Genomic DNA, 18,343 nt, shown 5'->3' with positions numbered 1-18,343 from the left:
CCCCGGGGTTGGCGTGAAGCGGAGAAGCCGCAGTGAGCGAGTGCCTGTCGCCCCCTGCAGCCACCGGGCACCGAAGGAAGGGGGGTTTGGGCCACCTGCTGCCCTCGGAATCACAGAGTCCCTGAGGCTGGAAAAGCCCTCCCAGCCCATGAAGTCCAAGCTGTGCCTGATGCCCACCTTGTCCCCAGCCCAGAGCACTGAGTGCCACCTCCAGCCCTTCCTTGGGCACCTCCAGGCATGGGCACTCCAAAGCTCCCTGGGCAGCCCCTGCCAAGGCCTGAGCACCCTTTCCATGCAGAAATTCCTGCTGATGTCTTCGGAGTGACCAAGCTCAGAGACAGGGACATGACAGCTCCCCCAGGTCCGGCCGGCTGGCTCAGCAGCGCGTGGTATTTCCATGGAGTGTTCTGTGCCACTCCGTTCTCCTTCCCACACTGCTCACAGTTATCCTGGCAGGGAGAAAGCGCTGTCTATAAATCTCTAAATCGGTCTTTATAACCCTTTAAAACGTTAGGGGATAACCCCTATTGTACAAGGCTCTTCACACTCTAAGCTGAGAACTCCTGTAACTTTTTGAGAATTAGCAGCAGTAATGTTTTGCAGGAAGATGACCATCAGGTAGCTTGGTGCAGCCTGAGCTCCTGGATATGAACACTGCTATCAGTTTCCATCTTCCTCATTATTTGGTAAGTTTTTTGGGGATTTTTTTGTGTGATTTTTTTTTTTCCCCCCTTTCTTGTGCAGAGAGGTGAGATATTAGGTTAGTGAGGTAACAAAACCTAGAATTTTAAGGCAGCTTGGAATGTAGGACTTCTATAAAGCTTCAGGAATGGACTCTGTTGGAGGTCAGCATCTGCTGTACACCTGGAAGAGAGACACCGTGGAAGAGAGCCTGAGAGCGCGAGGGGAATCCACGTGCCCCTTCTCCCCTTCTCTCCGTGAAAAGCAGGTGATGTAAACCAGGCAGGTATCCCCCTAAAAAACAGATCCTGGGGTTTATCCATAAATCCACCTCAAACGGGGCTGTCAGGGAAAGACATCTTGCTGAAGGCACTTTGTGTATGAATAATGAACGTAAATAATAAATAAATAAATAAATAAATATTCCAGTGTCCTGCTCGATCCTTAAACACTTCTGAGAGGTGCTGGAGGGATTTCCTGAGCTGCTGCGGCCTCCAGCCCTTGCAAATGCTGTGTTATAGAATTCCTTTCAGAAACGTATCAGGTTGCATCTTAAGATGTTTTGCCACCATTATTCTCACTGGGAAGCTGTTCCCAGAACCTTCTCCTGGTTTTCAGGCAAAATATATTTGGGACTGCTCTGCGTCCACTCATCCTTGGGCCAGCGCTGGCCTCAAGCAGCACTTTGTGCTCTCCCAGGCACAAAGGTCCCTCTTGGGCCCCGCCTGACTGCGCCCAGCTCCCCTCAATTTCCACACTCCCCTCTCCCCCAGCTGCAAACCCAAAGCTGAGAAAATTGTGGCTGCCTCTGGATCCCTGGAAGTGTCCAAGGCCAGACTGGATAGGGCTTGGAGCAACCTGGGATGTAGAGGAAGGTGTGGAGGTTGGAATGAGATGGATTGAGGTTCCCACTCATCCAGACTCATTCTATGTCCGAGTTTTAACTTGTGTTCCCAGTTTCTGGATCCATCCCATGATCCAAGGCATGCCAAACGCCTGGGGATGGAGCTGCCACCAACACCTTTTCCCCCTAGGATTAACCCCATGATTCCCAGCACGCTTCTTTCTCAGACATTTCACTGGGACCATGAATTGAAACCTCACATGAACTCTGGAAAGGAAGAGTCGGTCATAATCCTGATCACAATCCCTCAATGTTTTGAGAAATTGGAGCCCAATCCAGTCCCCACCTTCTGCATCACCACAAACCCGGCTGGCTTCTGAAAAATTGCACTTCTCCACATCTTTTAAAAGTATTTTTCAATGGGATTTTTTTCAGAGGTTGCCACCACAGCAGTGACAAAACGTAGGTTCCGAGCTGCTTTTCCTCCTGTGTGTGTGTGTGTGCATCTCTCCTTAATTGCAGAAAAACAGATGTCACTTTTTTTCAGGAGTGGGAAGAAAACCAGAAGGGTCCTCAATATTTTCCTCCGGGAATGAAAGAACACAGTGGTCCACGTGAACTGAAAAACAAAAACCTCCAGAAGATTATAGTCTTTTTGACCATCAAAGGCTGGCAGAGCAGCATGAAAGGGAGGACTTGCCTGATCAAATCTAAATTGTTCCTTCCATGAAGAAATTCCTGCTGATGTCCCACCTGAACCTCCCCTGGCATGGCCTGAGGCCGTTTCCTCTTGTCGCTGGAAAACCTTGGCGCAAAAGCAGAAGGGCTGAAGAGAAATTGCCCAAACTTTGGGTGAATTGCAGCTATTGGAGAGATCCTGTCATTTTAGCCTTTTCCTGGACATTCTTCTTTCACAATGGATAGGTTTGAAATATGTTAGGTATGTTTTACATGGGTTACGTATCCATAAATTATATATCCATCTATATAAAATGTGGGTATATACGCACGTTTTATATATTATATGTGTTATTTTGTATTTCTGTTAACATGCTGTATACGCGTGTATATATAATATTATGTGAATTTTAGGTGTTAGTGGGGAGAGAGTGGAGTTCCCGCTGTCACTACACGCTGTAAGCGGGAGCCCGTGCTCGCGGCGTGTGCCGGTGAGGCCGCGCCGTGCCGTGCCGTGCCGTGCCGTGCCGTGCCGTGCCGTGCCGTGCCGTGCCGTGCCGTGCCGCTGACGCTCGTTCCGGCCGATCCCGGCTCATCCCAGCCCTTTCCAGGCTGGCGCTGCCCACTATCCGGTGGGCGGAACCTCCGCGCGGGGCGCCGCCGGCCGGAACCTTCGGGCGGGGCAGCGGGCGCCGCACGGACGGAGGAAGCGCCGGACGCGCCGCTGCCGGGCCCTCCGTGCTGCCGCCGGCTTTTCCTCCGCTTCTTCCTTCTCCTCCTCCTTTTTCTCCTCCTCTCCTTCCTCCTCCTCCTCCTGCTGCTCGTCCCGCCCCGCGTCCCGGAGAGCCGCCGCACGGTGAGTGACCCGGCGGGACAGCGGCAGGGCGGCCCCGGCGCGCCGCACCTGCCGGGCGGCGGGAAGGTCACGGGCGGCGCGGCCCGGCCCGGCCCGGCCCTGCCCTGCCCGGGGCAGCCGCGACGGAGCTGCCCGGCACCGGCGGGGATCCCCGCGCTGGGGCGGGCCCTGCGGGGCTCCCCGGGCCCGGGGCAGGCCAGGGTTTCCCGGCAGTGCCTCAGTTTCCCTCGGAGCGGAACAGAAAGCGGCGCCGCTGCCGCTTTTGGTTTCCCTTTTGCGCCTGTACGGGCAGAGCGGAGCCGCAGCGGGCCGGGAGTGAGGTGTCCTCGCCTCAGGGAAAAGAAACGCTGAGTTCCTACTGGATTTAGCGTTTGTGTGTTATCAGGGACTGCTCAATGAGGTTACGCTTCAATTTCTCTCCTGTTCAAGCTTTTCCTTGCGGTTGGCGCTCAGGGCATGGGTTGCATAAGGAGGTTTCTGCGCTGGGTTTTTGGGGAGGTTTTCGGTGACTACAGAGCCCTTTTATTTCAATAAGTCAGGCTGACGAGAACACACGGAGTCCTCCCGCTCTGGAGTACTTGCGTAGATGCCTAAGCAGGCAAATGTAATTTGGTTTCCAGGCAGATGGACACAGTGACAAACTGGATTTTTACCTGCCTAAACAGGGAACAAAGAGTTAAAAACCCTCCAGACCCAGTGGTTTCAGTGCTCCGAACTGGGATACAGCAGAGAGGTGTTGATGGCTGTTGGTCAGCGTGAAGTGCTGCTTCTCCTGATCCCAGCCTCAGTGGGATTCCACATTCCAGAATCAGTGGTGTGGCAGGGCCTTGCGTTGAACATAACACAGGAAGGGGCAATTCAGGGATAATTTGTGTGTGGGTGCTCCGGGGCTGCCCTGGGGAGGGGGATGCAGGGAGAATTTGGCTGTGGGTGCTCCAGGGCTGCCCTGGCTGCCAGCTTGGTTTGGAGAGTGGCCAGTGTGTGTGGGGAGCTGCCAAAGGAATTGCTGCTGGTTTTGCCCTTGCAGCAGGAAAATGGGGCAGTGCACAAGGAGTCATTTGGGAATTCTCAAGCAGATCCCCCCCGCCAGCTGAGGAGGAAGTGGACCCTGATTTTACCAGTCATTTGTCTAGTGTCTTAGGAAAGTTCTTTCCTCTGTGCCTTTTGTTCCCAAGATTGAGGGTGCTGTGCTCTCTGGGCTTGGCTCATGCAGCAGTCAGGCTTTTCCCTGGATAGCTGCATGCCACATCCAGCATTTTCAGGTTTCCAGGGATATTAATAACTCCCCATACATCCTGCCAGGTGCAGGCTCCAGCTCTTAACCTCGTTTTAATCAAATGCAAGTTGTTGATTGCTCCTTAATGTGGCAGTCGGGTGCCTTTCCTGTAAACTTCCTCTTAGGGAAAAGACCTCTCTGGTTAAAGAATGGAGTTCCCTGCCTCCAGGATTCAGCCTTCCTGGGTCAGCAGCAGTCCCAAAATGTCACTCTTAACGGGAATGTCACCTTCGTGCCCGCTGTGAACACAGAATCCCAGGATGGTTTGGGTTGGAAGGGACCTTAAAGTTCGCCCCGCTGCCAGGGCAGGGACACCTCCCACTGTCCCAGGGTGCTCCAGCCTGGCCTTGGGCACTGCCAGGGATCCAGGGGCAGCCCCAGCTGCTCTGGGCACCCTGTGCCAGGGCCTGCCCACCCTCCCAGGGAACAATTCCTTCATAACACCCAATCTAATCCTGCCCCCTCTGGCACTGTGAACCCATTCCCTGTGTCCTGCCACTCCATGCCCTTGTCCGAAGTCCCTGGGAAGCAGCTTTTATCAAACAACATTTAAACACCAGGCAGATGTTTTCTCAGCTCTGATTTTTCTCCTTTCTGTGCCTCCCTGTGCTTCCCTTGTGCCCCTCAGAGCTGGGAAGGAGGATGGTCCACGCTGAGGCGTTCTCGCGGCCCCTGAGCCGGAACGAGGTGGTGGGGTTGATCTTCCGGCTGACCATCTTCGGGGCTGTGACCTATTTCACCATCAAATGGATGGTGGATGCCATTGACCCCACCAGGAAGCAGAAAGTGGAAGCTCAGAAGCAGGTAGGTGTTTCCAGGGGGATGGAGGAGTGGGCTGATGGGAAGCTGAAGTTTTTTAGTCAGTGTCAGGGCTTAGGCTGTTGGTCCTTTCAGGGCTTGTGTTTTATAACAAATTACAATTTGTAATAAATGTCAATTTTATAACAAATGACAATTTCTAGCTTGAAGTTGCGGCAAAACTTGGTCTGGAGGCTGCTGTTGGCTCTGATTTTCACCCAGTCTGTGGGCCTGGTGCCTTTTCTGCTTCTGACAACTTTGCTGAGCAGCAGTGGCCTTAAATCATCAGTCTCTTGGTTGAAAACCTTGAGCAGAGAGAACTTAATTCTGAACTTAAAAGCTCTGCATTTCTGGCAACTTAGTGGCAGAGACCTCCATCAGCAGTCAAAATGCCCTGGAAAGGGGAGGGAAAAAGTGAAAAGTCTCGTTCCTTATCTTGAACTAGAACGATTTGTGCCCTGGAAAAGCTTTAGAGGAGTCCAGAACCAAAAGTTAAAGGTTTGCTTTGGAAATGTGGCAGCTTTTTTTGTTTGGTTTCTGACTGACGAGAATTTCACAGGTTTTGAGCAACCTAAATCTGTGTTGGGTGGTTTTCCTTCTGTAATGAGCTTTTTAGTTGAAAACCAGCTTTCCCAATGAGTGCCAGTGCCAGCAGTTACCTAAGAGGCTGCACTGTCCCAAAGCCTCGCTGGATTTACCACAAGTTTGAGTAGAAACTGAAATGTGGAAGTGTGTTGACACAGTGGATGAGTTTTCCTTGTAAATTAGGGAAAACCCACCAAATACATATTAGAAATTGACTGGCTTCTGGGAGTTTAAAAAGACATTCATCTCTCCTGGATTCATGTGAAAATACAGGAATCTCTCCCAGTGCTGTGGAGACTTGGGGGGCACACTCTGTGTTTTAAGGTTTGTTTTGGCTGGTTCTTAGGTCATAACAGAGGAGTTGTGGATTTGGGCACGTGAGGGCCCCAACACTTGTTTGATGGGAACTGAGACATCTGACTTGGTTTCACTCAAGTGACAACAAAGTCATTAGGAAACAGCAGAACCTTCTGCTTAGAACAAGATTTAACCTCTTAGGGAGAAGCTTTTCAAACCACAAATAGCAGTTCTTTAAAAAAGCCGATTTTTGAGTGCAGCATTCCATTTCTTTCCCTCGGTTTTCTTGGTGTTTGGTTTCCCCAGGCTGAAAAGCTGATGAAGCAAATAGGAGTGAAGAATGTCAAGCTGACTGAGTACGAGATGAGCATTGCTGCCCACCTGGTGGACCCGCTCAGCATGCACGTAAGCAACTCCCCTGCTCCTCCTGCTCCTCAGACCTGGAAAATTTCCCTTGGACTCTGGGTTACATTATTGACACATCTGTGGAAACACGCAGCAAATATTCCTGTGATTGGAAACTCAAACTGCATCGTTGAGAGCTGAGGTTTTTAACCCGTTCTCCCTTTTATTTTCAAGGCACTACTTTGAAGCTGGTGGGTGTTTTTCCTTGGAAGGATCGGTGCTGGTTGTTGCCAACACTGTTTTTCCCTTTCAGGTCACCTGGAGTGATATTGCAGGCTTAGATGATGTCATCACAGATTTGAAGGACACTGTCATTTTGCCCATCAAGAAGAAATACTTGTTTGAGAATTCCAGGCTCTTACAGCCCCCAAAAGGTAGGAAGGGAATGTGATGGATTTATACCTTGCTATTTAAAAAACAAAAGGTGCAGTTCCTCAGAAAGGGAAGAGGAAGTGGGTGGCTAGGCTGAAGTGCACCATTAGGATGTTGCCAGGGAAAACCCTCAGGTTTTCCCTCTTCTCCTGCTTTGGTGAAGAAGTTTCATCTTAGTAATGAAGCAGTAACTGGATTTTGGTTATTGATGGTCCGTTTTGGTGCACTAATCACAGAATCAGGGAATCATTTGGCTTGGAAGGGACCTTAAGGCTGATGCTGTTCCACCCCTGCCATGGGCAGGGACACCTCCCACTGTCCCAGGCTGCTCCAAGCCCCAGTGTCCAGCCTGGCCTTGGGCACTGCCAGGGATCCAGGGGCAGCCCCAGCTGCTCTGGGCACCCTGTGCCAGGCCCTGCCCACCCTGCCAGGGAACAATTCCTTCCCAGTGTCCCATCCAAACCTCCTCTCTGTCAGCATGAGGCAATTTCCCCTTGTCCTGTCACTCCAGGCCATTGTAATCCACGTATCCTGCATTTTTAACTGCCTAAATTGTCATTTTTATTCTCTTTACACCCCATGTTGTCCTTTGGCAGAGTTGAGCTCTAGCTCTGCTCTACAGCTTTGACACTCCTAGAAATCCTATCATTCAACAAGACAGACATCCCACTTTTCCTCTGGAGATCCCTTGATTCTCTCTGGAGCTGGGTTACACAGTGTTGAGGCAGGGAGGAAACTGGCAGGTGGCAGATGAATTTTTCCACAGGAAAGCAGAAGTTGGATCTGCTGAACTCCTTACAGCCATGTCTGTTGTATGTTACTGCAAAAAAAAAAAAAGAAAAAAAGGAAAAAAAGCAGAATTTAAACCTAAAATGTTGGACAAAACACCCAAGTTCATCTTCACTGCTTTGTTCCCTGGAATATTGATTTCTGGAGCTCTTAATGACTGCCTGGATCTGTGACCACCTCAGTCCTCTGTCCCAAGGGATGGAAAATGCAGCACTTTGGTAGCTGGTTTAGTTTTTCCAGGCTACTTTCTGTCTAAGTCACAAACCGAAGCTGTCTGGAAAATTACATGAATGCCATGATCTAATAAGCTGAAGGAAAAAATGATTTTTTTATTTATCTTTTTAAAGCAGACTTTCCAGCTCGGGCAGCTCCCCAGTTCCATGAGTGGCTTGTGCTGTGTGTTAATAGGAAGTCACTGCTTCAGAACAACGATGTTTGTGGTCATCACTCACATAAACAGAGAGAAAAACCTTAATAATTCCCTGTGTTTTGGGCTCTTTTGCCTGAATGTTGCTCTTTAAATTGTTTTCCTTACAACTCTGTTAGAAAAACACTCCTGTCAATTCCTGCACTGTGGCAACTTTAAAAATAATACAAGATGTCATGTTTAATAGTGGGTAATTTGTTTAAAATGTCTGTGGGGTCTGTTTTGGGCTGGATTTTTCTTTTTCTCACTCCTCTGTGCTAAGTTTTATTAGAAGGACTGAGGGTAGCTATAAACAAGGCCTGTCAGATGCTGACAGGAAATGAATAGGGGTTAATTTTATGTAACCTTTCTAGTCCTGGGAATGGAATAAAATGGAATAAAATGGAATCATGGAATGGTTTGGGTTGGAAGGGACCTTAAAGATGATGTTCCACCCCCTGCCATGGGCAGGGACAATAAACCACTCATCTTTCAAATGTCTCCTCTCTGCTTCACCATTCCTCTCTTTGGATATTCTGAGCTGTGATTTCATAGGGATTGTCTTAAAACCTCTGATTTGACGGGACTGTGTTTCCTTGGTTTGGTTTCTTACCTTTTAAGACCTGGACCAAACACGAGCCTGGACACCCCCAGGCCTGTCCTACCAAAGCATTAACACTGTGAATTTTCCAGGAGTCCTTCTCTACGGCCCCCCTGGATGTGGAAAAACCCTGATTGCCAAAGCTACGGCCAAGGAAGCCGGGTGTAGGTTCATCAACCTCCAGCCCTCCACGCTGACCGATAAATGGTATGGAGAATCCCAAAAACTGGCTGCTGCTGTCTTCTCCCTGGCCATAAAGCTCCAGCCATCCATCATTTTTATTGATGAAATAGGTAAAAATCTCTTTTTTTATCAGTAGCTATAGCAGAGTGACATTTAACTGTAGGTTCAGTGATGTATGGATCCGCTGTCATCTCCTTAAAAAGAGTGAGGGCTCAGTAAGAGAAATAGGATTGGAGAAAGGAGAAAAGTTATAGAAACAGGACTGTAAAGTAATGGTGGCACATTAAGAAGAACAATGTCTTTTCTCCTGGTGGCAGTGGAGGAATTTACAAGTAAAACGAGTTCCTACTTATTTTTGGTTCATGAGGAAACCCAGCAGCAAATACACTTCAGTGCTTCTGCTGTCAGGGCACATCCTGGGAGATAAAATACGGGTTTAGCAGAGCTCTGGAATAGTAGTTTCATAAAGCTGAACAGTAGGAGGGGAGGCTGCCTTCCATGAATCCAGGAAGGTGAAAATTTGGAGCACGAGACGTGGGGCAGTCTCCTGTGGTGGGCACACTTGTGCAGTGTCCTTTAAAAGGGGGCTTGGGAATGGGGGCGATTCCACTTGGCTGCTCTCACCCTTAGCAGCACTCTTTGTTTGCTGACACTGGTGACTGAAAATGCATTTATAAGATAAGAGAGCAGCCCAGGTGAGCCATGAGGAACTGGACTGGCAGTGACCGCTTCCCTCCTCTGGCACAGACTCCTTCCTGCGGAACCGCTCCAGCACCGACCACGAGGCCACAGCCATGATGAAAGCCCAGTTCATGAGCCTGTGGGACGGGCTGGACACCGACTACAACTGCCAGGTGAGTGCTCAGGGTGCTGGGAGCAGGGATGTGCTTCCCTCTGCTGGGACACCGTGCAGGGAGCTACCTGGGAGCAGCGGCAGAGCGCGTGGAGCAGGGATTGCCAAAGGGCGTCACCTGCCAGTGATGGGAATGAGGGGAGGCGTGTCCACAGATCACCGTTCTTCCTGACGAGATTGGCTTTGTGCTTATTCTGGTTTTAATCACAAAGTGGCATTTTCAGATGAGATGGGATGGGCTTTAAGGTTCTTTCCATCCCGAACCATTCTGGAATTCTGAATGACTTGAATGTAGCCAAAAGCCTCCATGGCATGGTTCTGAACTGTCACCTGGGATGATCTTTTTAAAGCCTTTAGAAAGGATGTTTATTCTCCAAGTTGAACATATTCAGCCTTTTTACGTGTATTTTTCCATAAACTTCCAATGCACTGACATCCAGTAGTTCTTGCTGTGTAAAATCTGCTTTTCCTCCTCTCCCAAGCTAGTGCTAAAGATGTTTTTCAGCTGATTTTTCCCAAAAATGAGCGTGAGACAGTGAATATATATAAACTGAGGAGGTTTAAAGCTTCCCGTTAGTCAAGAGCCACTGGTATGAACCCGTCACTGGAAACCAGTATCCTCTACCAAGCACCTTTTTTCCCAATACACTGACAACTCCTTGGAGCAAATGAAATTATTCATTCCCTGCAGTAAGACAATTTGGGGTCCCTCAAGTTCAGCGGAATTTGGCTTTTGCAAGAAATACAAGAATCCCAAATGCTTGGAGGAAATTGTAAGTGTTGAGGTGGATGTGTTGATTCCACCTGGAGGCCACGCTCAGCTGTGGGCTAAACCTGCTGAGGATAGATCCGGAGTCTGGCAGGAACTCCGGGAGGGTGAAAAATGTGCCTTTTGGCTGAAAATACCGCCCAGCGAAGCGTGGATGATCCCCGAGCCAGCAATGGCAGTGCCTCTAGGTGGCAGGGTGGGGTTGCCGGCCGGCAGCCCCGCTGGCCAGCGCTCCTGGGAGCTGCTGTGCCTGGCCCGAGGGCCGGAGGAGCGAGGCAGGAAACCCCCGGAGCCCAGATTAATCACCCTGACGTTCTTCACTCTCCTGGCCGGGTGTTTGCCATGTACACAGCTCAGAGTAACAAATGGGGAAACCAGGCTGCTGTGAATGGGGAGCAAATTTGTTCTGGAATTAAGAACTGGAGTGCTCCAGCCAGGTAAACACTGTGCTGGTGTTGGGCTTGGCTTGGACACCTTTAACCCACTGCTGCCCAGGGCACCTGTAGGTCACCGAATGCTTTCTTTAATGCTTAAAGCAATAAAGACATGAGTGCACATGAAAGCTGCCAGGTGAACCCCTTGCCTTGCTGGTCTCCTGGAAGGTGTCCCTGCCCATGGAGGGCTTGGAACAAGATGGCCTTTAAGGTCTTTTCCCAGCCAAACCTTCTGTGATTCTTTTTTCAGCACAGCACAAAACCACCACGTTTTTAAATACCTTCCCGAAACACCTCCTTTCAAATTCCACCAGGAACTAAAAGTGACAGCACAAGCAGAAGTTTTAAGTTCCTCCTTAGGGTTTGAACTTTGAAGTTGGACTCGTGTAGAAATCTCCCCCCAGGCAGTGTTTGTGGCACCAGGGCTCTCTCCAGCTGCCCTTGCTGAGATCACTGCCAGGAAACCTTTATGGAACTTCTTTAAATGTCGATGCTGTTGATAAAGTGGGGGAGATCCCGTGGCTGGTGTTGAAATTCCCAGTCTGTGGACGTTTCCCAGCACTGGTTTCAATGGTGTCCGTTGGTGTCACACAGGTGATTGTGATGGGAGCCACCAACCGGCCCCAGGACCTGGACTCTGCCATCATGAGGAGGATGCCCACCCGCTTCCACATCAACCAGCCTGTAAGTGCTGCCTGCCCAGCAGGGAAATCCACAGCTCTGGGGGCTTTCTTCCAGGAAATGCTGCATTCTGCTGAGCTGCTTTTAGGGATTTTTGAAGCACGTCCATAACTCGGCTTTTTAAGGTGAAGTTTTGATCTCTTGGGTCTTTTATCTGAAACAACACCGTGACCTTCCCAGCCCTGCCCTTGTCCTCTGGGAATGGAGCTGTTTGGATGCTGCACACTGGGAAGGGCTTGTTGGTAACTGTGTCCTGCTCAGGCCTTTCCACAGCAGACAGTGTGGAAACCCAGGTTTGTTCTGCCTGTGATGGGCTTGGAATGAGATGGTCTTTAAGGACCCAAACCATTCCATGATCCATCCATTCATGTGATTTATGCCCCAGTTATTAAGTTCCTTATCAGTTAGGCAGCTGTCACAAGGTTGTCCTTACTCCAGATGTTGCTCTTGCCATCCTTCTCCAGGAATTTAAGTCGCCTTTGAACACCTGGTGATGTCACCAGACATTTTTGTGTCGCTGTTCTCGGGGGTTCAGCCGTGGCTATCGGAATTCCCTGTGGCTACAGAAATTATTACCCATTTTTTGCTGAAACTCAGAGACCAAAGTGGAGGAGAAAAACTCTCATTGATTGTGCAAGAGAGGAGTTGTGTTCCCAGGCCTGTGTTGCTGGAACTGCCTTTCACTCCATGGGGGTAGATCCCTTTGGAAACAGCATTTATAACCTGGGAACTGCTGTGCTTCCATACCTGTTCCACACACTCCATCTCCAGCTATTCCTTGAGTTAGTGGGGGGCAAGAATGTGGATTTGAGTTCTTTGTTGTGTCTTTCTATCCAGCCCCATTGTTAGAAGGATGAGTTATGTGCCTTGGGACATCACAGGGATTGGCTCCCTCTCCCAGGATCAGAGTAACCACAGGAGGTGTCATTTAAGGAAGAGATTTTCCTCACCCCACTACAGCCCTGCCATGAACTTCCTGCTTCTCTCTTGTTTTTATGTTTTGTGATCAGCCCAGATTGGCCATGGCTCTTGCTGAAGGTGGAATAATCGGTGTGCTGTGGATTGGGAACAGGCACAGGCAGGAGTGAAAGCCTTGCAGATTTTATAACTGAGTTTGAGATGAAAATGCCCCAAATTACTCATAAAAAATTACCTGCAAAGCAGAGGGAAATGGAAGAAGTGGGGTTTGGGACAGAGTAGCAACTGTTCAGCTGCCAGATTATCTGTGGGGGAATTTTTCCCCTTTTAATGATTTCAGGGAGGCTTGGCAGGCACAAACCCCAGTCTTTGTTGCCTGTGTTTGACCTTCGTAGGAAGGATCTGCTCAGGACTCAGCTGCTTCTTCAGTAACCTCGTCACGCACAGTGGGTGGCTTCTCTGGTTCAGAATTTCCCAAGCATCACCTGTGGAACTGAATTTGCCACCAGAGAGGTTTCCTCAGCGTGTGTCACGTGTCCTGGGCGAGGGAGCAGCTCGTGTGGCTGAACCGAAGGCACTCAAAGCCCTGGCATGTCACAAGTGCTTATTTTTGTCCTCTGGTAACTTCAGTCTCTTCTGTTTCAGGCTCTGAAGCAAAGAGAGGCGATCTTGAAGCTGATTCTGAAGAATGAAAATGTGAGTAGCCCCCATGAGCGGCTCATGGCTGCCTTGCTGCCCCCAGCGCAGCTCTGGCCTTGCAGAACGTGAGCTTTAGAATTGCCTGCCTTGCAGGGAGGCTGAGATGATCTGCCAGGGCATTTCTGGTGAGAACTTGGGGATCTTTTGTGGGTTTAGGTGTGGCCTCACATGAAAGCCCTGCAGTTAGCTCCTTTGTAAGCAGGAGCCTCGTCAGAGCAGCAGCCTTGGCTTGTGTGGTGAATCACCCCCTCTGAGCAGTGACTCCATTTCTCTGGAGTCATTTGCTTGTTTGAGAAGAGATTTCTCTCTCTAAAAAAGGTGGAGGTGAATCATGTTCAGATCAGGGAAGGAAATTTCAAGCTCTCATGAAGCAGGGAGCAGATGCTGCTCTTTAACTCTTCCTTAGCACAAGTCAAGAAAGGAGGAATGACTTCCTTTGACAGCACTGCTTTTGATCCATAATTCAAGTTTCCTTCAGAGGAGAGGGGAAGGAGTAGGTCTGAGCCCACCTGGAAGTGTCTGTGGCAGGATATGGGATCCCTGTCATCAGAACTTCCTCCCAAATTTAGTCGGAAGCACTAATTGCCTTCAAGTTCATGTTGCAAAGTGTCTCTAGGCTGAGCTCCAACCTAATCAATATTATTTATTAGTAAAACCAACTTAAATTTTTTTGAAGAGGCCTAAAAATGGCAGCTCACCAGCATCTGGCAGGGAACCACAGCCACACAAATAAGTTTTTCAGGGAGATAAAAAAACCAGCCTGTGTTGGTTATCCGACAGCAGAGGAATTGGATCTCTCAAGCCCAGACTTCACATGGCAGGGGGAGTCCTGCCCTCCCTTATCCTTGCCTGCCTTAAACCATGGAATAGTTTCCCTCTTGGAAGAAGTCACCCCAGAATTTCAGCCTTTTATTGGACAGGCTTGCCTTTAACTTTTTGAGAAGGAAATACTGATGCACGTGGTGGGAAAGGAATCAGAAATTCCATAAAGAGATGGAACGAATGTGGGGTCTTGGCTAGCAAGGGTTCAGCCTGACCCAGTGCACCGAGTTAGACACATTATTTTGCCTCTAAATCCCCCAGTTTGGGGCTGTGTAAAGCAGGAACAGGTGTCCAGACAACAGAGTTCTGAGCGACTTGTGTGGGCTCCTGGGAAAGTGGGTCACCATTCCGGGGACCCAGTTTTTGCCAGGCAGATCCGTGTGGGAGCGGGGTTAGTACAGGATATACCAGTGTGATGGCTGGGGTTGGGGTGGGGTTTTGGTGGGGTTTTCAACCAATGGCAGAGCTGAAACATCAGTTTCCTCTAATGGTGTGAGTAAGGGAATAATTCAGCTCCCCAAAAATGCCAAAGGAAGATGCTCTCAGAGCGGGTGAAAACTCGTGGAGGTGACTGTCGCTTGTCATGGTGACCGAAGCCGGTGGCTTTGGAGTGTCCGTGGCCTGACCTCGAGGTTTCCCCAGGTGGACAGCCACGTGGACCTGCTGCAGGTGGCCAAGGAGACCGACGGCTTCTCGGGCAGCGACCTGAAGGAGATGTGCCGCGATGCGGCGCTGCTCTGCGTGCGGGAGTACGTCAACAACGCCTGCGAGGAGGACGTGTACGTGCGGCCTGCTGCACACTCACAGCTGCCCCCGGGGAACTGGGAACGGGCACAGGGTCACACAGAGCCCCACTGCCACTGTACACAGAAACCCCTCACAACTCAGTTACTGCCATTCCTTTTGGCCTGAAAATACGAGTGGTTGTCCCAAGGTGCCCAAGCTGGAGGTGGCCTGAGCCAGCAAGTCCTGCTGCTGCTCTGCTTAGTGCCAGGCTGCAGTGTGGGTGACACGGTGCTGGGACATCCCTCTGGTGTCTGCCACGCCTGCAGCCATCCCTGGGTGCATGGAGGGGCTGGAGCGTGTCCAGGGCAGGGAACAGAGCTGGAGCCCCAGGAGCGGCTGAGGGAGCTGGGAAAGGGGCTGAGCCTGGAGCAAAGGAGGCTCAGGGGGGACCTTGTGGCTCTGCACAAGTCCCTGACAGGAGGGGGCAGCTGGGGGGGGTCGGGCTCTGCTCCCAGGGAACAGGGACAGCTGGGGACAAGGTGGGCATTGGGCACAGCTTGGACTCTGTGGGCTGGGAGGGCTTTTCCAGCCTCCGTGGTTCTGGGATTCCAGTGTGATGCTGGCTCCATGTCCGAGCTGCTGTTTCCAGGGATGGCTGCTGGCTGTTGGCACAGCCCTCACACAGCCCCTGGACCCTCACCTGGCTGTTCCTCTCTTCCCCAGCCACGACGAGGATGAGATCCGGCCCGTGCAGCAGCAGGATCTCCACAGGGCCATCGAGAAGATGAGGAAATCCAAGGATGTCTCCATGCAGAACCTGGCCATGGAGATCGTGTTTGATTAAGAGAAAAGAGTGTGTTTGCAGTTCCTGATGGGATTTAGTGTGACTTCTGTAATCAGTTAGCAAAACCAATGTCAGGGGGCGGGAGCGGGGGTGGCAGAGGGAGTTCTGTTCTGCAATCGTTTTTATACAACAACCTCTAAGTTATTGCAACTCCGACTGGAAGTGGAAGCACAGATCATGAGTGCAGCAATTCAGCCCAGACCAAGAGCCAGTGCCTGTGTGCTGTCCCCAGGGAGCCCTCGGAGCCTCCCAGCAGGAGCGGGGGGTCCTGGGGCGGGGGCAGGACCCGGCATGGGCTGTGTGTGTACAGTGGGTGTGTGAGTGCAGGACCTGTACATAGCCACACTTTTTTTTATATGTAGACATTATCTGTAGATAACTTGAGTATGGAAAATCTTTTCTACTTCCTGAAGCAAACCAAATCAGAAGCTGTAGAGGTGAAAGATTCCTCGATACTCAGTTCACTTCTACCTTTTAGCAGCAAATGCCAGGATAGAAACTGCTTCTAGAACAAAGCAACATTTGAAATGCTACTGATTTTTCTTCCACGTGACCACTGGAAATCTGGTGCCATTTAGTCAAGATAGTAAACTACTCTGTAAAAACGTTTGAATACTTTTAATTTTTTATGAATTCTGCTTTTGGAGGCTTTTTAAATGAAGGCTGGTTTTATTTTTGGTTTTCCCTTGCTGTGAGCAGTTAGAGTAGAATCCCACCTGCTCTTTCCTAAAGCCCCACATCCTCTGAGCTCTCTGAAGCTGTGGCTTTCTGAGCTCCTGTGCACTGTCCTGAGGATTTGCTGCTCCCTCAGTCTCTGGATGCCCCACTGTGGCACCGTCCCCTGAAGTGTCACAGCCCTGAGGCACGGGGGGCACATTGTGTGATGTTTGACTCTGTCCCATGCTCAGATCTGTGAATTTAAAGAGGAGGGAATGGGTTTTGGGCTTATTAATGTGGTTTAGCAACGTGCTGTCCTTGCTGGTACCAGTTCTGGTGAATTCTTGTAATGTTCTGTCGCGATAAAGGCCAAGGGTTACAAATGTGAGTGGCAAAAATGGCTTTTTGTGGTGAAGTTATTGTCAGAGATAGTCAAGAGCTTGAGTTTTTTTCATGTAATGCTATGAATTGTGCACTAATTGACCCCAGATCTGTAAAGGGAATTGTTCAAAGCCCAGGGGTGGGACACTGTTCACAGCTCTGCTGCCTGTGAGGGGAGGGAAGCACTGGAGACAGAGAACGATGTAAAACCAAATGCACTGCAAAGGAAAATAAAGTGAAATAAGGAGGGCTGGAGCCCTGCCATGACACGGTGTCAGGGGCTGGTGACAGTGTCCCTCAAGCTCAGCCAGCTCCCTGCTGTCCTGCTCTCTGGAATGCTGGCTGGGTGCTGCCACAGGGCTGAGTTTGTCTCAATTTAATCTTAAAACCAAATGGGAGGGGGAGGTTAAAAACAGTTGAAGAACTGCTTGGACTTCTTCCCTGTATCACAAAGCAGCAGGAGATGAACAGTGGTCTGACACAAGGGTGCAGGGATTCAGGCACAGCAGCAATGCTGGGCTAGGGAAAGGGGGAGAGTGCAGGATATGGGATGTCAACCCCACACGGCACTTCAGTGCTGGGGGCAGTGCTGAGTGCCCAGTTCTGGCTCTGGGTGAGCCTGGGATCCAGGAATGAGTCCAGAGGATGCTCCAGGATGAGCAGAGGGATGGAGCAGCTCTGCTGGGAGGAAAGGCTGGGAGAGCTGGGGGTGTTCAGCCTGGAGAGGAGAAGCTCTGGGGTGACCTCACTGTGGCCTTGCAGTGCCTGAAGGGGCTACAGGAAACATGGAGAGAGACTCTTGACAAGGGATGGAGGGACAGGACACAGGGAATGGCTTCCCAGTGCCAGAGGGCAGGGCTGGATGGGATATTGGGAAGGAATTGTTCCCTGGCAGGGTGGGCAGGCCCTGGCACAGGGTGCCCAGAGCAGCTGGGGCTGCCCCTGGATCCCTGGCAGTGCCCAAGGCCAGGCTGGACATTGGGGCTTGGAGCAGCCTGGGACAGTGGGAGGTGTCCCTGCCCATGGCAGGGGTGGCACTGGATGGGCTTTGGGGTCCCTTCCAACCCAAACCATCCTGGGATTCCATGAGTAACCTTAAGCCTGCCATTAGTGCTGCTTCCTGGAACCCCTGGGGAGGCTGCTCCGTGTGCTCAGCACCTGCTCTGCCCCTGCTGCTCTCCCCGCCCCTCTCAGGGGTTGTTCCACCTCAGAAATTCCAGGCTGGGAGTTCCTCCTGCACCTCTTGCCTCTTTCCAGGCTGCTTCCTGCTTGGTAAAGCCCCAGCGCAGGCAGCTCTTAATTGGCTTTAATTGAGTGTGAAGTGTGGCCTCAGGGGGTTTTAATGTCACACCGAGGGGGAGCAGGAACACAGCCGGGGGCAGCCTCTGGTCACTGCCTGGGCTCTGATCTCCTGCCTGTGTTCCCAAAATCCCGGCTCTGGGCACTGCTGGCCGGAGCCGCCTTTCCCTGCTGCCCATAACTCATCAGGGGCTGATCGAAGAGGCTCAAGGAGTTATTTCTAATTGCTCCTGGGGCCGTGACTGCAGCTGCAGTGCAATTTCCACTTCTCCAAGAACTCTTCCCTGCTTGTCCGCTCTTGCTGCTGCTGCTGCTGCGGGTGTCCTTGTCAAAGCACAAACCCTCCGGCAGCTTCCTCGAAAGCCTGGGGAAGCGGCGTGCTCTGGAACGTGGCTGCTTTAATTCCATGGCTCCAGCGGCTTGGTCCAGCCCTCAGCATCTGATCCTGCCTCTCCGAAGGGGGGAAGAGCCTGATCCCTCTCCCACAGC

The 18,343-nt window shown here is 50.9% G+C and overlaps 1 protein-coding gene and 1 long non-coding RNA gene across 2 annotated transcripts; both read left to right on the top strand.

Annotated features, from left to right (window-relative positions):
- The first annotated feature begins 246 nt into the window (after nt 1-246).
- LOC109145874 lies at nt 247-2,564 on the top strand. Its single transcript, XR_002047544.3, has 2 exons — nt 247-686; nt 2,073-2,564. It is a non-coding gene; the product is annotated as an uncharacterized LOC109145874 (long non-coding RNA).
- Nucleotides 2,565-2,877: 313 nt separating this feature from the next.
- Nucleotides 2,878-16,822, top strand: ATAD1 (ATPase family AAA domain containing 1). The gene is made up of 10 exons (XM_039554266.1): nt 2,878-3,059; nt 4,964-5,139; nt 6,322-6,420; nt 6,674-6,794; nt 8,681-8,881; nt 9,519-9,625; nt 11,422-11,511; nt 13,072-13,122; nt 14,590-14,726; nt 15,397-16,822. The coding sequence occupies exons 2-10, from the start codon at nt 4,978-4,980 to the stop codon at nt 15,515-15,517; spliced, it is 1,089 nt and encodes a 362-aa protein (XP_039410200.1). The 5' UTR covers nt 2,878-3,059; nt 4,964-4,977; the 3' UTR covers nt 15,518-16,822.
- The last annotated feature ends 1,521 nt before the right edge of the window (nt 16,823-18,343 follow it).

This window comes from Corvus cornix, chromosome 6 (genome assembly GCF_000738735.6).
Source record: "Corvus cornix cornix isolate S_Up_H32 chromosome 6, ASM73873v5, whole genome shotgun sequence".
In the NCBI taxonomy this organism is placed as follows: Eukaryota; Metazoa; Chordata; class Aves; order Passeriformes; family Corvidae; genus Corvus; species Corvus cornix.
This window is presented reverse-complemented; position numbering and strand designations above follow the sequence as displayed.